We start from the raw sequence: 19718 nt of genomic DNA, 5'->3' as shown, positions 1-19718 counted from the left end.
CTATTGTAATTTGCCAAAGAAAAAAGAGAAATATAGCAATTGTTTACACAAAAATAATTTAAATTCGTTTTTTTTTTTTTTATTGAATTAATTGAATTATATTTTACATTTGATTAATTAGAAAATGTAAAATAGCTGTAAATAAGGATAGTCATATTCGGAAAAATGATACATTTCCAATTTTAGAAATCAATTTCTACCAATTTGTAAAATTTTAATGTTATTAGCTTGTTTGATATGTTAATGTAGCTAAAATCATTTTTGATAAATATTTGACAGGTGAACAACAACATGAAAATGTTTATCAATTCATATTCAAACACTAATAGCTTTTTTTCAAATGAACTGCTAAATTGTTAGTTTCCTTTTATTGCTGTTGAAGAAACAAAAAGAAAAGATATTTATCTTCTATAATTGTATTAGCAGGGACATAATTTTCTATCCAAAATGAGTATTTTGAAAATGTATAATTTGCATTAAACGTATAAAATTTGATATCTACGAAATTTCGGAAATTTCTCAAATTCAATCATCGAAATATCGGTGACTTAACTGAGGTTGAAATTTTGTAAATTGATGTATTGCTGAAAGAGTGTCGGAGAATAAGTCAAAGTGCTCTTGTGAAATGCATTTATTGAATTTGCATAAGCGTATAAAACTGGAAAACGAAATTGAACCGTTGTAAATTTCCTATTTAACTAGAGAACCTGGACCGGTTCTTGGTGGAGGACAATGATCACATGAACCGGGCTGTCCTGGTGGTCCTCTGGGTCCTGGTGGTCCACGTAATCCTGGTAATCCGTCCACACCTTTCTCTCCTGGGTCACCTTGTGGTCCTGGAGGACCTGGTTTACCTGGTTTACCATCTCGTCCAGGAGAACCAGGAGGTCCTGAAATATTTGTTTTTATTTATTTGCAACTATTAGGATTTGAAAATCAAAAATGAAGGAACATGAATTTACTGTGATGTTTACCTTGAGGACCAGGAGGTCCAGGTGGTCCTGGTGGACCAGGTGGCGCACCATTTACAATCTTTCCTGGCTCTCCTGGAGGTCCCTTTTCACCTGGCAATCCTGGTGGTCCTTGTGGTCCTTGAGGTCCTGGTGGTCCTGGCAAACCAGGAGCACCATCAATTCCTATAATACATCATGAGATCAGTTAAATATTGCCGATATGAATACTCAGTGAAGTAAATTTTCAAAACCATTTTTTCATCACTTCTAATTAAATTCCAGAAATTGCAATAAAGTCACCTGGAGTGCCAGCTTCTCCTTGTGGTCCTGGTAAACCTTTTGGCCCAGGAGGTCCAGGCGGTCCAGGTGGTCCAGGTGGACATTTCTGGCATGGTGGTTTTGCAGGTGGTCCAGGAAGCAAACTACCATCACGGCCTGGTGGGCCTGGATCACCTGGTCGTCCTGGTGCTCTGAAAAATTCTCCATTAAATTAACTCAATCTTTTTGAGGTATTTTCAGTTACACAAAAACCTACTTATCTTAATAACATAAATTATCATAAATAAATCACAAGCTTAGCCAATAGATCACTCAATAATCTATTGCAAATATATCAAATGCCTCATTGAAAGAATAATTTAGTTAGAAAAAAATTACTGAAACTTTTTGAATAATTTTCAAATTAAACTAACCCAGGTCGTCCATCACGTCCAGGTGAACCAGGTGCTCCAGGTGATCCAACTTGACAAGTACAGCAACTTCCTCGATTCGATGGTATTGCCATGTCCAGCTTTGACTCATCATTACTCGTAAAATGACGTTTTTTACGAGATGCTGTAGTGTCAGCTACAGATGACGTAACCGTTTGTAATTGTACCATTTCTTTCCACATATCACGTGAACGTGTCTGAAAACAGTAATTCTAATTAATTCAAAAAAAAAAATTTTTTTTTCTTCAAATTTTCAAGCAATAAAATATGTCAAATTGTTAACCATATAACATCAAACAAATTGAACAATTGAAAAATTTAAAGAAAAGAAAAAAGAGCAATTTTAAAAATATATTATTAATTTAGTTTAGAAAATTTGAAGCAATACTGATAATTATTATTCATCGATTAACTTTAATTTGTTTAATCATTTCAAAACTTTTAAAAATTTTACAAAATATACAAATAATTATAAATATTTGAAAATTTGAAAATATTAAAAAATATATAACAAAAAAAAAAGAAAAAAATTGAATCAAATATTTGTCTAAATTAAATCATTGTTACCTTACAATAATCAACTTCATTTTGCATAAATGATTGAACATTTTGTACATGACTGTATATAATAGGTAATGTAATCACACAGCACATTACTGAAATGGTTGAAAAAGCAACTGCTGCAAATGCAACAGGTTTCAGAGAACGTCGTTTCCGGTCCGGAATATTCATTTGTTACCGGATATTCTAAAAAGTATTGTAAATAAAGATAATACTTAAATATGAAATGCAAAAGTGAATGAATGCAACTAATGAAATTACCAATGAGAGTAGCAATTATTTCATTTTATTTATGAAAAAATTTCTCTCATTTCTAAATTTTGTATTAATTGATGATTTAATTTAATGAATTAAATTAGGATATAATGAAATAGTAAATAAGCTTATGAATTATATGAATAATTTATCAATTTTGATAAATATTTGATAAAAATTTAGAAATGATTCATTAAGATATTTAAGTAAAATTATTATCTATCAGCTAAATTGATTTCAAAAGTTACTGAAATTACAATATTCATACTTATTCGTATAATTACTGTAATAATTCGTTTGCTTATTTATTTGAATACTTACTGAAAATATAAAAGATGAAGATTAGGAAGAAAAAACTGGCAAAGATTAATTAGTTTTTATTTAATCATTAATTGTAAATAATTAAGAGACAGAAAATTTAACTCAAATTCTCTTAAAAAAAAAAAAATTCTCGAGAATTAAAATCGATAAAATCGATTTTGTCCATGCGCAAAAATACCACTAGCCAATTGTATGAATTGTTTAAAGTTTTTTCTTAAACAGTTTGAAATATTCAAACCTTTTAAAAGTTAAATATTGGAATGCTCCCTTGTTTTATAAAAAAAAATCCCATTTTTTTTTTTTTTAAATCTTTTATATACATATTTGTTGACAATTATTTGTCTAATTTCTGTTGATACTATAATTCTATAATCCAATATGAATACAAACAATTAAGCACACAACTGTATATGTTTGTTTTATTAGAAATGAAAAAGAAAATTGCTTACTTTAGAATTTTCTAAATAAAACTTAACAGATTTAAATATAACATTTTAATATTATTAATTAAGTTGTCTTCTCTTTCAAATAGTTCACTTTCACAGCAAACAAATGAAAAAAAAAAAAAAAAAAAGGAAATGTAATCAAAATTTCAAATAACGAACTAAACCTCAAGCATTAATTGGAATAGAAATGATTAATTATTAATTAAGAAAGCTATCAAATACTGCTACAAATTAATCATAGAAATTTATAAAAATCTTTCCTCTACAAATGAATAGAGTTAAATAATTAAAATTTTATAAATAGAAAGAATGAATTATTTTAAAATGCTACTACTACCACTATATCTATTCATAAAGATATGCTTTTAATTACAACTGATCTCAAACAATTTCTTTTTATAGTATGGTAATAGGTCAACTGATGCCTTCTAATTTCTGTAACGAGCAATGACCTATATTTCACCTGTCCTGTAAAGGTAATTCAATAGAAAGATGGTGGTGTGTCAAGAACTGAATAGTATGATATCTTTTGAAAATTAGGTCGTTCTTTAATAAATCAATCCCGAGTATTATGTAATGCATTCTTGAGAAAACAAAAATGTTTTCTTTTTTCAAATTCGATAATATTCGTAGATTAGATAATTAGTAGCTAATCCAATGATGTAAAAATTTAGCTAAGCTGCAATATCGAAAAGTATTATTTAATATTAAGAAATCTGATAGCGTCTAACGTCTACGAATTCATATTAAGCTAGTATTAATTTTTTGCTCTCTAGTGAAGTTTGCTAAATATACAAATGAACTTGAAACTTAAAATTTTGCTCATAAAACCGTTTTACTTTATTCATTTGTATGATTTTTTTTGCTATTTCAAACGGTTTTGGCTTGTTTATTCTACAAAAATTTTGTTGCTTTTTTACAAACATTTTTTAGAGATATTTTCAGGATTTGAGAAGTAAGTTTTACATCACAAACATAATGTCAAAAACAACAATTACAATCATAAAACAAGTTAAATCAAAATAACCATCATTTTTAAAATTTCACTTATTTACAAAAAAAAAAAAAATCTAAGTCTCTCTGTTATTAATAACAGAAAGAGATAGATCTTTCTCAATACACATCTAAATTGCTCTTATTTGATGTAATTTGAAAAAAAAAAAAATTATTTAAATCGTTCAATTTTCAACAGAATTCATTTGGAAAATTGAGGTATTTGATAATGATTTTACATTTTCCCATCAATTTGAGGAATTGTTCAAATGTGTCCCACTGCACGGTACTGCTCAACGCGTAATGCCAGTAAGCTGCATAGTCGCTAAAATAAAAATTCAATTTAATCTGCAAATGTAAAAATGTGAAAAGATGATTATTGATTGATTGATTTCATTGATATATTTTTAGAAATTGACTGGACACTACTAAATTTTTAATATTGCATCTACTTATGGTTAAAAAATGCATTGCAAGTCATTCATTCATTCATTTCATGCAATCATCATTTCACTAAAACAAAAAATCATTTGTTTAGTGTCTCAAAAAATTTTGATGAAAAAATTTAAAGAAACGAAATATACAAAATTTTTTAAACTGCATGTAAATACTATACCTTTGACATATTATCATACCGTACAATAGTTTCGTTACCCAATTCTTCATTTATATTATAAGAAAATTCATCATTTTCATCACACTGATTACCAGTAGAGTAAACAAGGACAATCTGATGACGTGGCCTTACATCGCGTAAAACATTAACGAAATCATCATTTAGTTTCTACAAAAGAATGATAAATAATAGATGATACTTTAAAAACTTTTGAATTCGTTCATCTCTTCTAGTCTCCTGATTCTATAAAAAGAGATAAAAGAAAAATATCTCAAATTCCATTACTCTTTGTCGTAAAATAGTTGACACTATTAGTGAATTTGCAATCAAACGGAAAGAAGAAAAAAAATCCTTTTGAAATGCTCACTTTCTGGAAACAAAGAACGGCAGCAATAAAAAGAGGAATTTGTATTTTATTTTTAACATCCATTGAAATCGCACGAAACTGCTCAATATCATTTCGTTCAAGAGCCGAAAAAAGCTGTTCATAAATCGAACATTTCAACAATTTCTCTGCAATTTTTGTGACAAACAATTATTTTCAACTAAAATTATTTGTTCATATTAATTTATTAATTTAAGTGAAATCATACATCTTCCTCTCTCGTTCACTCTTATTTTCGTCATCTACATATGGAAAATAAAAATTTGTATTTAGGAAGCAAGAAATAATTAAAAATCATTAATTAAAAAAAAACTATTTAAGTACCAGCTACTTAAACAAAATTGCAACAGTAAAGTTCGAATACCAATAAATAAAATCAAAATAAGCTTATTTTGATCATTTTATGATTTTTGACCATAAATCAGACTAATTTCTATTATTCAAAATCATTTTAATTGCATCAAGTATTTGTTAAAAGTACTTACTTATCAAGTATCATATTCATTTATTTTAATCCTGCACATTAGCATTTATTTAAATTTTCAAATGCTTGATAAATCATTGATTATTTTTAAATTCACATATCTAATGAAATTATAACTATACAATAAATTATTTTTAATAATAAATGAAATAAGATTTGTTAGCTGGCAATTACTAAGGAAAATTAATTGAAAAACTTGGGTTATTACTAATAAAAATTGACAACAAACCATATATCTCAAGTGTAGTAGATGAATATAGAACTGACAAATTTTGGATCGCATCTTTTTTTTCCAGCAAATGTTGATTTCCACTTTAATAGAATAAAAATAACGAATGAACTCCCAAAAAATTTTTTCTTAACTTTCAGAAAATAAAAATGTTTTCAGACAAGCAAGAAATTACTACTGCTTCTTTAAATATTATTTCTGAAGGGCAGAAAAAAGCCTATCTCCTACGACATAAATATGTTTCAATATTAAGAAATTATATGAAAGCTCCTGAAATTTTACAAAAATGATAAAAGATAAAAAGATAAGATTAAGCAAATTGAAATGATTGTTGTTGACAAGACTAAAAATCTTGCCTTCGTAATATTATTCGTTGTTTATGCAATTTACAAATATCTTCGTTTGGCCAGTCATGGCAACAATTGATGTAATGCATCGCATAATCCATATACCAAAAATGTTCAGCTAGTAAGCTTACAAAGAAAATAAATTCATCAGTGCGCTTACTTATTGCTGAAGATAAATTTATGAAATATGAAATATGTGAAATATAAGTTTATTAAGTATTCTGGAAAAAAAAAATTGAAAAAAATCTGAAAAAAAGGAAAAAAACCAAAAAAAAAAAGATATAACACGGTTCACAGTTAAGGTACTCCGAAAACTTTGTACTTTACGCTATTTAAAAACAAACCAATAATTTCGTGGACAGATTCAAAATCGAACATTGTTGCATCATCAGACTGTTTACCTTCGGCTAAAATTTTCATCAGATAATATGTATACTTTTTCACCGCCAGTTCCTGAAATATACAATTATCTGGATTTATAAAACCGACAATGTAAAACAAATTTTTACAACAATTGGGGATAAAAATAATCCTCGAGAATCATACGGACCAACTTCATAAGTATATTTCACATCAGATTTCAATACTTAAAATAACAAGGTAACTTACAGTTGGCCTCAAAGTTAATGAATGTCTATATAAATCCATCGTATCATAATGATTTTCTGCTTCTGCCATTGTGGCCTGCAATAAATTATACAGCAAAGCTATATCAAATTGTTTATAATTTGCTTATAATTTCATACAAGCATCTCGATTATCACCAAAATATATGATCACTTCTAAAAAATATAAGATGTTTAGGAACAAATTATCGATTGCTCTCCACTGAACAATGGATACAAAGCTTAGAAAAATACCATAAAGTATTTTTGGCCAAAGCACAATAAGTATTATAAAATTCTTACCAAAACACACCAAACTTCGGCTGATTCGGGATTAATTTTCTGAGCCATATTGAGAGCTTGTCGTGCTAAATTATGCTGCAAACACTATTTAAAATACAACTTAATGCATAAAATCTTTCACGAAAAAAAAAAAAAAAAAAAGAAAAAAGAAGGAATGTTATGTATAACTGAATGTTTGTTACTTTTTTCTTGTAAATTTTTAATTTTTCTCCTATCCTTGAAGAAATTCTAGTCCGCCTCTGCTTAGTAGTTGATTTTCATTCTTATCACATCAAAAATGAAAAAAATTCTGAATGATACCTGACTGAACTTCAAATATAATAAGCCAAGTAAAAACCAAGCATTATCGTTCCTTGCATTTAACTGTAAGGCTCGTATAAGGCAATGCTGTACCGTCAAGGCATTTCCTGATAATCCAACCGCTTCCGATAGGTTTGTCCAATAAATCGACTTTACTGTTTTTGATGAGCAAAGTTTGATAGCACGTTTAAAACACTCGACAAGGCTGAATATACTAGATTAAGATTCAAATGGAAAATTTCACAATTATCATTTAGCAACTGCTTACAATTCCTATAGCTGAAACTGTCAATTCTAGCTTCTTGGTTACAGCGATCATTTGAACGAAATCATTATTCAAATTTAAAAAATTAGCAAAAATGAGAACAATGCATTCATTTAAAATATGAGTGATTTTAGTTGCTTGATGTTGAAAATTAAGCAAATTTCCCTAAAAAAAGAAACACAAAACAGTTTCTTCCAGCAAAATAAGATCAATTATGTTTATGATAGATAGAAAAAACAAAAACAAATTTTAGCTTAGTTTATGAAATTGCAATGCAATCATTTTCATCATTTTCTTTCCCTATGTTTTTATACTAATTGCAACTATTTATTCTAAACATTAGAAATTATTTCAGATGATAAACAAATATGAATGTTATCAAAACAAACAAACAAAAAACTTACTTTGCGTATCCCGAGTTATCTTTCATTAATTGACATTTCCGTAATAAAGCAATACCCAAATCATCCCAAGCACTAGCACAGTTCGGATGTGCTTTTATCACCAAGCAATAGTAATGAATAGCTAATTCAATTGCATCCAGCACTGACTCCATTTTCCAAGTTTTAGGAAATTCGAAATGTTGAAATGTATCAACATGATATCTAGATGCTAGCAAAAGCGCATCAGCAGCAAATTTAAAGGGTAATACAAATCCTGGATTTCGATCAAAAGCTTTTTCAATAGAGCCAAAAAATCTATTTAAGAGATCAAATTGCAAAGAATACACCGATTTTTGAGCTAGTTTCAGGATAGATTCAACATATAATAAATAGACACAATTTGTATCACTTTGGCCACTTTCAACATATTTTATCAATTTCAAGGAGTGTTCGATTGCTTCCTCCAATTGGCCAGTAACTTGGCACATTTGAATAAACTAGAAAAAAATAAAGACTATCATGCAACGAAAGGTGTAATTAACAAAAGCGCCAGCAGTAAAGTCAAACTCATATAAGGACTTTGAAATATCAGCAAAATATCTGGAAATACTTAAATTCCAGATGAACAATGAAGAATAGAAACGAAAAAAGGATCAACCTGAATTTCAGCAGTTTTATTGTCTGATTCAAGATTTATTGCTTCCTTAAAAGCTTTGATAGCACTTTGATAGTTTCCACGCTTTTTATAAGCATCTCCTAGCGCAGTCCAAATCCCAACATCTGTTTTATCAAGTGTAACAATGCGCTGCATTTGATCAATTGCTGCATCAAGCTAGAAAATTTGGTGGGATTAGCAAATAGTACAACGCAAATTTATTCAAATACAATAAATAGATCCATTAATGTCTTTCAAACTCAAATAACAGATCAGCCAGCGTAATAATACCACTTCTTTTTAGTAATATCAAATTATTATGAAGATTCAATACGAAAATCATGAAAAATGTCTTTAAATCTTTTATTTGAAAATCAGCATTCATGCGACTTTTTCAGCACTCATGATGAAAGAAACCTGACTTATTACGGAATTTCAAAATTCAAGAATTCGATAGCAGAAAGTAGTTTAAACAAAGAAAAAAACTCACATTTCCATTTTGAAGCTCCAATAATGCCAATCTTTTCCGTGCCCAAAGGTCTTTAGGTACCATTTTCGAATATCGTACTAAATGTTTGAGCAAATCTTCATTGCGACCTTCCAAACTGAGTAGCTCATCTATTAGCTTCGCAACCTTTCAAAAGTAACAAAGTAAGATAATAGTTACTCATTAAATGCTAGTTAATTAAGCATGAAAAAATTGACATAAAAGAACAAAATCAGATTCAGACGATTTTTCAAACAGTATTGATGTTATTGAAAAATACTTGGTTTTATTCAGTTTGAATAAATAAATTACACAAAAGATCTTCAGTTCTAATATGACTAATTCTACCTTCGTGTCATGAGGACGAATTTTCGCTGCTCTTTCCAAACAAGCTATAGCTTTGGTTCGATTTTTAGTCTTCAAGCTCGATCCCAATAAAAAAAAAGCTTTGCTACTGTATGGATTCAATTTCGCTGCCTGAAAACGAAAATAATATGATGTAATATGAAGTGACTGATAATTTAAATAAACTTAATTTAGATAACAAAGCAGTCTAAGCATAATTCCAATGATTGTAATAGTTTAAGCAGGGAAACATGCAGGAAAATGAAGTTTTGGATAGCTTTCTTTAAATGGCAGAAAAATAATTTCATGCTTATTTAAAAGAAGAAAGTTTGCAGGCCTACTTATGAATTATAAAGCATTTCAGACAAAAATGCCATCGTTTCATAGACTTATATTTTAATAATTGTTATTCTAATGTGAAAAAAACCAACTTTCACAAGAGCCGATGTAGCAACCGAATCTTCGGTATTTAATAGTAAACAAATTTCGCCAAGCACTAAATGCCACTGCCATGATTTCGGGTTGGATTTTGCAGCATTTTCAGCTAAAAGTCTTGCCTCTGAAACAATCAACATTGAATTCATCCTAGAAACTGTTTCGATAAAAGCAAAAAAGGAAAGGAAAAACGATGTGAGGAAAAAAATTACTGAGATTCCTTAAATATATCAGAAATCCCAGAAAATGCTATCCGAACACTTCATTATGAATATGGAAGCGATTCAACAGGGTCGACGAGATGAAAAACTACATGAAAGCATAATCATCACAGATGAGTTAGAATTTGAAAAATGAAATCTTAGACACTTGTCAAAAAATAACCAAGATGCGCAACATGTGATGCACTGATTAGTCTACTTATTAAGCAGTATCCTTATTTACTTAATTTAAAAAAAAAAAGACTTGATCATCACCTTGTAAGGACTCTTTTGATTGAGAATTCTTCAAAATTACAACCTTCCAGTACAGTTCCTCAGAAGGGTCATCATATTTCTCTCTTTGTATTATTTCTATTTTCGATACATCGTCCATATCAGGATTTTCACATACCATCGAAAAAAAAAAAAAAAAGAATCATAAACAATGGGCATCTTTCTTTCATGTTGAATAAAAGTTGAAAATCTGATTATAAATTATGCAAACAGTTAAAACTTTCAAAAATTCAACTCAAATTATTACCTCAAGTCGTATGTTTCTGGGCGCTTGCTTAGTGCTTGAATTATCATTCAATAATAAATGTAATTGCAGGAGCGTATTGTCATTATGAATACCATACAGTGCTTCACATCTAGCACGGAAAATTTCTTCACTTAAAGCTTTGGTAATTGCAGGATGTATATTTGGGATTTCTACATCGAGAAGAATTAAAACTTGTTCATAGCGTTCTTGAAAAAGTAAAAGAGGAACAGCCAAACCGATATACGGCCTAAAAATGTACTTTCGATTTGATTTGAAAATCAGAAGAAAAAGAAATCAGTTGCAAAAAGATTTACAGTCACCTATTATTGAAATTATCATTAAAATAACATGAACAGATACAAAAAAAGTTAGTTAGAATAATACCATAAATTACTCCACTTCTTTTATCTTTTCTCCAACTCAAGAAAAAACCCTACCCAAAATACAGTCAACCTACCATTTGCATGTATCGTTTTTCAAATTTTCATCAATATTTTTGATCGATAATGACATTTCTGTCTTCTCAACATGTTCAAGAAGAAGTTCGAATTCTGTTTCTTTCTCTACAGCATTTCTCAACATACTGATAACGTCGCTCGAATGATCTACTTGACGTCGCTCCAAATAAGAGATAATAACGAAATATCGCAATAAATTAGTTAGCCATTCATCATCGAGTGAAATGTATCTAACGTGCCAGTTTAATACATCTCGTATTTCTTCCAGTGTCTAAACGTAATTTTTATTGATTTTAGATTGGGAGGAAAAGATATAAAATAGTACAATATACAGTAGAAGTGTAAATTTGAAAACTCTAAAATTGAATATCCAAAATGCTAGAAGAAACCGTCGACCTCTGCCCATGAACAACGTAATATTGCACATTTCCGATGAATTTTACTGTCCAATTTGCCACTATCGATTTTGATTAAAAATTGTTTTATCTGAAACAGAAATAAGACAAGAATACAAAAAAGAAAGGATTTCTTACATAATTCAAAAAATCTGAAGTTGCTTGGAATTCGAATATTTACCAATTTTTTTCGATCGCCATCCCAATCATCAGTGAATAGTAACATTTTTAGTGCTTCGTAACAAAAATCAGCATCGTCTAATCGATCGGAAATTGAAAAAGCTTCATCAAACTTCTTCAATTTCAGTAATATAAAACCCAATTCTCTCTTATATGCAGAAATTTTTTCTGGAGCTATTCTAAACAAGAATAGGCTAAATAATTTGAAAACCATAAAAAAATTATGAGAATTCTAAAACTTTTTGTGAAATAAGATAAATCTATTAAGTAATTTTCGATATGTAAAGTTCTGAACACAATTAAGATTTCGAAGTTTTGAAAGAAAAAAGTAGAAGAAAAAGTTTAATCAATATTTGAATAAGATGTAAACATACCCAGGAATACATATCAGATTTTGAATTACTATTAGGATGTGCTCCAAATCAACATATTTTCCTTGTTCGTAAAGTTTATACAGTCCTTGCCATGCTAGAGGCTTCTCTGCATCAAGCTTGATTGCTTTTTTGTAATAACTAACAGCTTCGCAATCATTTCCAATTTCTACACTTGTAACTGCTGCGAAGACGAAAAGTAAATAATCAGATACATCTTGTTTTAATAGATCCTGAAACCACAAGATGGAGTTTATTAAGCAACTTAAACATGGAATTACAAAATTTCAAAGATGAATCCACACATGGAAAGATTAAAATAGAAATGAAAGAAAATTGTCTCCGACTTGAAAAATCCATAATGAGTTAAAAGCCGTTAAAATTTAATGAAAATCAATAAAGAAAATAGAGAAATGTCAGTGACAAGTATGCGACAAATTTATTCAAATCGACGAAAATGGTACCTCTATAATTCCCATTGCTTTGTTGAATTCCTTAGCATCGATATGTTGACGAATGGTTTTAAGTACAGCCTTTGTTCCCATAATTTCTCAAAAATTAAAAATAGCAACCAAAACCATGCAGTTCATGCAAATAACGGCAGTTAAACAAAGACTATTCATCCCAGTAATTAAATCTTCAGTTTGTTCATTGACTAAATTTCAGTTTTGTACTTATAACTTCCATTAACAAGAAGCATTGCTTTTTTTTTTTTTTTGTTTACACTTCTCACTACTACTCAGAATTAAAATTTTTTTATTTCGCAAAATGTTAAAATTTTATGTGTATACAAAAACAAATGCAAACAGCATACTTCGAATTTTATGGATATACCCATAATTTTAATCATATCTTGATTTAAACTGATATAAGGTCAGAACAGACACGCATGCGGATACAAAATCATTTATCTATTTTATATACAATATATAAACGATAAGCCTGGAAAATCTAAAAATCTCGATCAGAATGGCCTTAATTCACAAATGTTGGACTGAAATGAAAGTTGCCACACGTATTCACATGACGATTATACATACGATCCCACCATAACAATTCACCATCCAGGCACATGTCACGGCCACGATCCTAAACTTTTGAAAGTTTTGTTTATTCATACAATCAAAAACAATGCAACTTACTCCTAGAGTTTATTTGGCTTCATTTCTCATCACACATCCTACTATGACTACCAACATATTGCAAAGCTGTGTTTATATCCAAATCAAAAAAATAGTTTTTCGCTATTAAATACAGCGAATCCGGTCAGCTATGTAAAAATAGTAAATAGTTCCAAATTTCAATGGTTATTAACAAAAAATTCAAGATTTAAAACTAGTTTTGCTTCCGCACAGAAACTACCTAAATCTTAATCTTAATCTCAAAATTTTCAAGCTACTTCATTCATTCATCATCTAAAGCCGTCAATTTATGCTCAAAATAAGCCTCCCAGATTCTAGAAAAACAAAACATAGTAAAGTGAAATATGAAATGAGCCGTAGCAACTTTTCTTCATTGTCGATAAATGAAAACGTAATTGCAGTTATCATCTAACAAAGAATCTATCAACTGAGAAATAAAACTTATTCCTTGTTCCTTTCTCAACACCTTTACTGTTTATTAAAATGTTTTTCGATAGAGACACTATATAACTACAACTGAATAACCTCAGATCTTTCATCAATACAATCTAACTAAGATATCTTACATATAATAACAAAAATCTTAAAATATTTCAGCATTTTCAAAGTATACCTCAAACTGGAACATTATTCTGATCAGAATATAGAATACGACGACAAACGAGCCAGCATAAAGGAACACAGACCGTGGAGTGTAACGGAAAAATTCGTATTGCATCGCATTGGCCGAATACCAACGAAAAACAGCTGGGTCAATTATTACACCTTCCTGTAGTGCATGAATTAGGAAAAAAGAAATTGGAAAATGAAGAAGCTTCGACTAACATAAAAAAAAAAAAATTTCTCGACAAATTCAATCTGATTCCAAAAAGAAAACTTATGACGCTTAGCTTATCAGCCATTTTCGTCATCAACGTGAGATACCTCGACACAAGATGTGTGAGCAACTTCAACTAAATCACAGAAACGAATTACTCTATACTTGAAGGTATGTGGGTCGTATTCTCGTCTAAGATACTCTTTCTTCAAAATTTCTTTTAATCGATATCGCCATAAGACAGCCTAAAATTTATAAAAATTGTAAAAAGAACACAAAAACATCAAAAAAAGAATACTGACAAACCAGAATTTTGAAGTTTGAAAACTGGAAAATATGAACAGTAAAAAAATGAACGTTTTTATTGCAAATATACAGTGTAATATAAAGGCATAAAGTTGCGAGAAATAAGGAAAACCTGTGATTTCCAACTTCATAATTTAAAGGCACACCGCTAAAAAAAAGTTATATTTTTTTCTAAGCTTGAAAGAAGTCCTAACAATTGAAAGTAACCTTTTTTTCTTCATCGCTAATGCCATAATCTTCTCCAGCGATGAACTTCATTTTTCCATGAGTTTCAAAATATCCCAGTACTGGATCTTGCCAAAGTTTTGTATTTGTTGGCATTTTGCGCCTTACCAGCGAGAATAACATTCCTATTTTTCATACACCTTTCACCTAGTATATTAACACATATTAATACTTACTAACAGAGTGATAATTATTGCAAAAATATTAGGAGATTAATTCCCTTATCATTTCACATTTTTAGCCAATTTAACCTTACTGTTTTCCTCAAAAATGAAATCAAACATTTCCCTGTAAAAACCATTGTTTAAAGCATTTACGATTTTGATAAGATTTTCTGGTTGACTTTTTTGAGTTTTGAGAGCTTCAACGACTTAAAATGATTCTCTTCCTCCCACAAATGTACTAGAAAATTTGCACAAATCAACTGATAACTACCAGAAAACAAACAAACGTAACTTATCACGTGCTCCGCTCAAGTCACGACCACAATATGACGCGAGGCGGTATGAAAATTTGCTCATCCCAATCGTTCATTGGAACAGTTATAGTTTTGACATTAATCGTTCGTAACGATGCTAAGAAGTGGTATCATGGTGGAGTGAAATTTCAAAGTTCAAAGAGATTGCAAGGATAGAAAGAGTGTATTTTCTGCTTAAATAATGATGGAATGAAAAAGAAGGATTAGTAATAGCATGAAAATATCTCTTTGTAAATAAAAGTATTTTTTGTTTTAAAGAATTAAATTAATTTTGATTTTTTCTAAATTTATTATAGTTCCATGGGAGAATACTTTGTTAATGCCATTTGCTAGAGAAAATCAGATTTTTTTTTTCTCATCTTTTTAATGAATTTAGAAAAATTAATTAAGCTATTTGTATTTTTATTTTTTAACGTGAATAAATTACAAAAGATTTTTCATTGATATGTAAATTTGATTAATTCATTTTATATATTTTTACAATATTTGTAAATGACTTAATTCACAGATGTCACATTAAATGGTATCATAACTAAATAACAATATTTATTTGTTTACATAATTTTTTATTCTTTTTTTAATATAATTTAAAAAAAAAAAATGAAATTCTTTTCTATAGAATGTAATATCTTGGACTATTTATTATTCATTAGCATTTTTGAGCAAATCATTTTAATAGTAAATGTAGTAAATACATTTTAATAATAAATTAGTTAATTGCTTAATTAAATAGTTATTTATTAACTTTATCAAATTTTAAATTCATTCATTAATTGTGAAAATTTTTGATAGTTTTTGCTTTATAATTTATGAATTGTTCTGGCTTATTGATTATGCATTAACTATTTCGCCAATAATTGTATTTATATTTTCAAATTTAAATTTTCCCATTAAATATTACATTTGCTATTGCGAAAGTAAACATTTCATTGTAATTATAACCTATGTCTTCACTTAGCTTACAAGAATAACATAAAATTATTCTCTTAATTCTTATGCAAACACAAATGATTATGTCTAAACATTAGATTAACATTAGTTTGTTTATTTTATATACTTTATTTCATTTTATTTCATTTCAATTTTCTCACTTAATGTTTGCAACTTTGAGCAATGGTAATCCAACAGATGAGACTATCACATCTGTTTGATGTTTTATTGAATTTTAAAATTTAACATGTCTCTTTTCTTCAGATGTTTTCGTCTCATCTCCCTTTTCTTCGACTGATCAATAATTTGAATTTAATTTTGAGACGAAAAAAAAAAAAAGAAGGAAGAGAATTCAATACGAATATTTAAGTAACTGCATTAGCAATAAGTTAAAAAGCAATTAAATGTGTATAGTTTACACATTTAATTGCGAGCTTCTTTCTTATAATGTAGCAAAATTTAAATAATAGTTTAAATTTGCTATCATATTGTTATTTAAATTAGCGACGAATTGATTATTCACTTTTTGAAATCAAAGTTTTATATTGGCATTTTGATACATTTAAAAAGTATTTATAGCGTAATTTGAGTTTTTTTTTTCGCATTTTTTTAAACTAAAAATTGAAAATGTCTGGTGTTGCCATTCAGTATAACTAAAGAGAGACATTAATGTGTGTTAGAGCATAAAAGACATCTGCAAAAATCTTTTGAAATTCCATTTTCAACAAAACTTTTTCATTTAAAAGCTTTTTAGAATATTTATTTATTTTTTTTCTTCTTTTGCTTACACATTTTTATAATATTGTGTTGATACTTTACTCTTCATTTGCATATTTTTTTTGTTTTCACACTTTTTCGTTTCATCAATTTAAATTTTGAATTTTGATGATCACATGAGTTGAAGTTGACATATGTAGGGGAGAATATCAAAGTATTCGAATTTGTATTCATTAAAATGGATGACAAAAGGAATTATATTGTTTTGAATGAGTGTTATTATTCTATGTTTATTATCAAAATTACTATCATTGTCATCTTTAATTGTCACATTCATTAAAATGGATGACAAAAAGGATTATGGAAAATGTGACTGCAGCACACTTCATGGCATATTTTCAATCTAGATTCTAAATTAAATTCTAGCTCATGATCTATTCACTATTCAATTGTGCTTCTTGATCTATTCATATCGGTTTTATCTGCAAATACATTATCATTTTCATTATATTATCTCAATTGCTTTTATCATTAATTAATATCAACAAGTTTTTCTATATCTTATAGCTATTTTGCGTTTTTTTTTTTTTTCTGTGCATCGTTTTCAATTCATTATCTTTTAATATAGTTGATAAGATCAATCAATTTGATAATCTTAACAGTGAGAAGTAAATACAATAGAAATACTATGCCTTGCATAAGTTTCTTCTTATTTTATATCTTAAAATTTAAAAATAAAATATAAAATTTTTTATTTTCAATTTCTGCAATAATATTGTCGAAATTGAAGCTTTTCCAAACATTCTACATTTTAACTTTTCGTATCGTTAATCTTTGACAATATTAATTTCTCAAAGAGATCTTCTAATTTTACTAGAAACTTTAGTCACGTACGTGGCCTATTTTGTTATATTATATCCGTTACAAATAGACAATACTAATAGATGCATTTTTTTTTTTTACTCCGTTATCATTTTATCAATTCTAATCAGTTATTTAATCATTTCTTCTTTGAGAGAAAGTGTTCCTATTTTACATCAAAGATCATTTTTTCCCAACATTTTAACCATTCTGAAATGTAAAAATTAATCTGTGCTATAGATGTAAGTTTTGAGAAAAATTTTTTTAAACCGAAATCATATATATATTGTTTATATATTTTTTTCTTTTTTTTAATAATTGAAATTAAACCATTTCATGATTTTCTTAACAAAGCTTATTTTATTAAGCATTAAATGTAATAAATTTATTATTTTGTATTCTCGTACTTTAATCCAACTATTGGCAAATTCGATAAGTATTTTAGGCTTACTCTAATAATTTTATATGCTAAAATTAATTTTATATTCATTGTACGATTTTTTTTTTTTTTTTTTTTGAAAAATTATTTCGATATTTTTAATTTCTGCTCATACTTTTTCATATCTCATAATTTGCTTCATCATAGCAATAATTTAATTTTTCTTTATTTTATTCTCCTTCAAACTCTTTAAACAATTCATACTTCTTTGAAATATAAAAAATTTAAACTGATAATTTGTCAATGGATAATTAAATAAAAGCAATGTAAATGCAAATTTTATATTTTCTTTCATTTCTTTCATTACTAACTGAGGCGCTTATGTGTATCTAAGCAACTTTTATTTAGCATACTTTTGTTAGCTTAGCTTAAAACCTTTTCAATTCCGCCTACTTTTTTTTTCCTCCTTTATTGCTAATAAAAGCTCTTCCATTTTTAATTTGTATCAATTCACTTAAATTTACTTTCATTTTATTACTACTCTACCAGGTTTGTTTTTTAACAAATCTTTTTACTTTCATCATTTTTTTTTTTGTTTGTTTTCATGATCGATGCTTCCCTATCTTATCATTTCAAAAAATTTTCATTTTCTTTCCTACTTTTCCAGTTTCTCACTTTCATCTGACTTTTTAAATTTCTTTTTATTCATTCATCTATTACTCCTTCTCAATTCATCAATATCGAAAAACAATTCACTTGTAATGATGAAGTATCTATGTTTGGCTTACTCCCAACATTATTTAATTATTAATTAATTAACTCGTACAATGCTCTTCTTCCATTGCTTGTCTTTGTTCATATCAATATTAGCCTTAACAGCTATTTTCATTTTCAATTTTTCAAATCATTAACTCAAATTTTTAATCACATGAAATATCCAGAAAATGGACATATTAAATCAGAATTTCAATTATATACATAAATTTATTCCAGTTTTTTCATTATTTTCATGAAGAGCAAATTATTAAATGGATACCGGATACGATTACTACGTGCAACCGGATAGGATTAACAAATACAACCGGACAGGATTAACAAATATAACCTACATTTAATGTATTATCTCATCCTTCTTGCTGACAAATTGATTGGCAATGAGTTCATCTGTACTGAATGAATGATAAATTCACATACCATATGTGACCTAAGTAATCGATTTCTTTTGTTAATCAATATAGCAATTTTCCTTTTATTCCGAAAACAGAATCTTCCCTACCGGTTTCGCATGCAGTACTTCCGGTATTGCTCTCCTTTTCACTTCCAGAAAAGCATTTAATAGTAGCCAAGAGAAGAAAAAAGGGCGGTGTTATTGAACAAAATTGTTAGTATTATTTAACCAGTTGGGTTGTTTACTTGATTAGTAAGGCATAAGGCATATAATGCCTCATCAACCACCGAGTAATAGTAGTAGGGAGAGATAAGAGGCCAATTACTGCATTGGCCCATTACTATTCTATGACCTTTAGCTTTCCTCTGGGACAAAATGAATATGAATAGAAAGATATTTGTATACCTCTACTAGTCCTAACTATAATATTAGCCTAGCTCCTTTCTTGGTAAACTATATTTTAGGCCTTATT

The 19718-nt window shown here is 28.3% G+C and overlaps 4 protein-coding genes across 5 annotated transcripts; all 4 read right to left on the bottom strand.

The window, feature by feature from the left end:
* Positions 1–690: 690 nt before the first annotated feature.
* On the bottom strand, positions 691–2395 carry Bma-dpy-3 (Nematode cuticle collagen N-terminal domain containing protein; the record flags this gene model as incomplete). The annotated part of the gene is made up of 5 exons (XM_001895161.2): positions 691–890; positions 975–1136; positions 1254–1423; positions 1646–1860; positions 2231–2395. The coding sequence occupies 5 exons, from the start codon at positions 2393–2395 to the stop codon at positions 691–693; spliced, it is 912 nt and encodes a 303-aa protein (XP_001895196.1).
* A 2109-nt stretch (positions 2396–4504) lies between these two features.
* Bma-ttc-37 (TPR Domain containing protein) lies at positions 4505–12768 on the bottom strand (the record flags this gene model as incomplete). The annotated part of the gene is made up of 19 exons (XM_043079635.1): positions 4505–4564; positions 4856–5023; positions 5223–5368; positions 6645–6753; positions 6910–6984; positions 7209–7283; positions 7509–7713; positions 8178–8653; positions 8815–8988; positions 9302–9445; positions 9647–9775; positions 10075–10202; positions 10555–10582; positions 10820–11066; positions 11277–11548; positions 11674–11763; positions 11854–12031; positions 12227–12456; positions 12688–12768. 19 exons carry the CDS (start codon positions 12766–12768, stop codon positions 4505–4507), a joined length of 3015 nt encoding a protein of 1004 aa, XP_042935569.1.
* A 430-nt stretch (positions 12769–13198) lies between these two features.
* On the bottom strand, positions 13199–14836 carry Bma-nuo-6 (uncharacterized protein; the record flags this gene model as incomplete). 2 transcript variants are annotated; one of them, XM_001895159.2, is made up of 4 exons in its annotated part: positions 13199–13312; positions 13979–14134; positions 14341–14427; positions 14696–14836. In XM_001895159.2, 4 exons carry the CDS (start codon positions 14834–14836, stop codon positions 13199–13201), a joined length of 498 nt encoding a protein of 165 aa, XP_001895194.1. The 2 variants fall into 2 exon arrangements, with proteins under 2 accessions (XP_001895194.1, XP_042935568.1); XM_043079634.1 differs by lacking the exons at positions 14341–14427; positions 14696–14836 and having other exon boundaries at positions 13979–14083.
* Positions 14837–15015: 179 nt separating this feature from the next.
* Bm1382 (uncharacterized protein) lies at positions 15016–15234 on the bottom strand (the record flags this gene model as incomplete). The annotated part of the gene is made up of 2 exons (XM_043079633.1): positions 15016–15083; positions 15165–15234. Coding segments are annotated over 2 exons (138 nt in total), but the record flags the coding sequence as incomplete, so codon positions are not given.
* Between the last annotated feature and the right edge of the window lie 4484 nt (positions 15235–19718).

This window comes from Brugia malayi (genome assembly GCF_000002995.4).
Source record: "Brugia malayi strain FR3 genome assembly, contig: Bm_v4_Chr3_scaffold_001, whole genome shotgun sequence".
Classification (NCBI taxonomy): Eukaryota; Metazoa; Nematoda; class Chromadorea; order Rhabditida; family Onchocercidae; genus Brugia; species Brugia malayi.
This window is presented reverse-complemented; position numbering and strand designations above follow the sequence as displayed.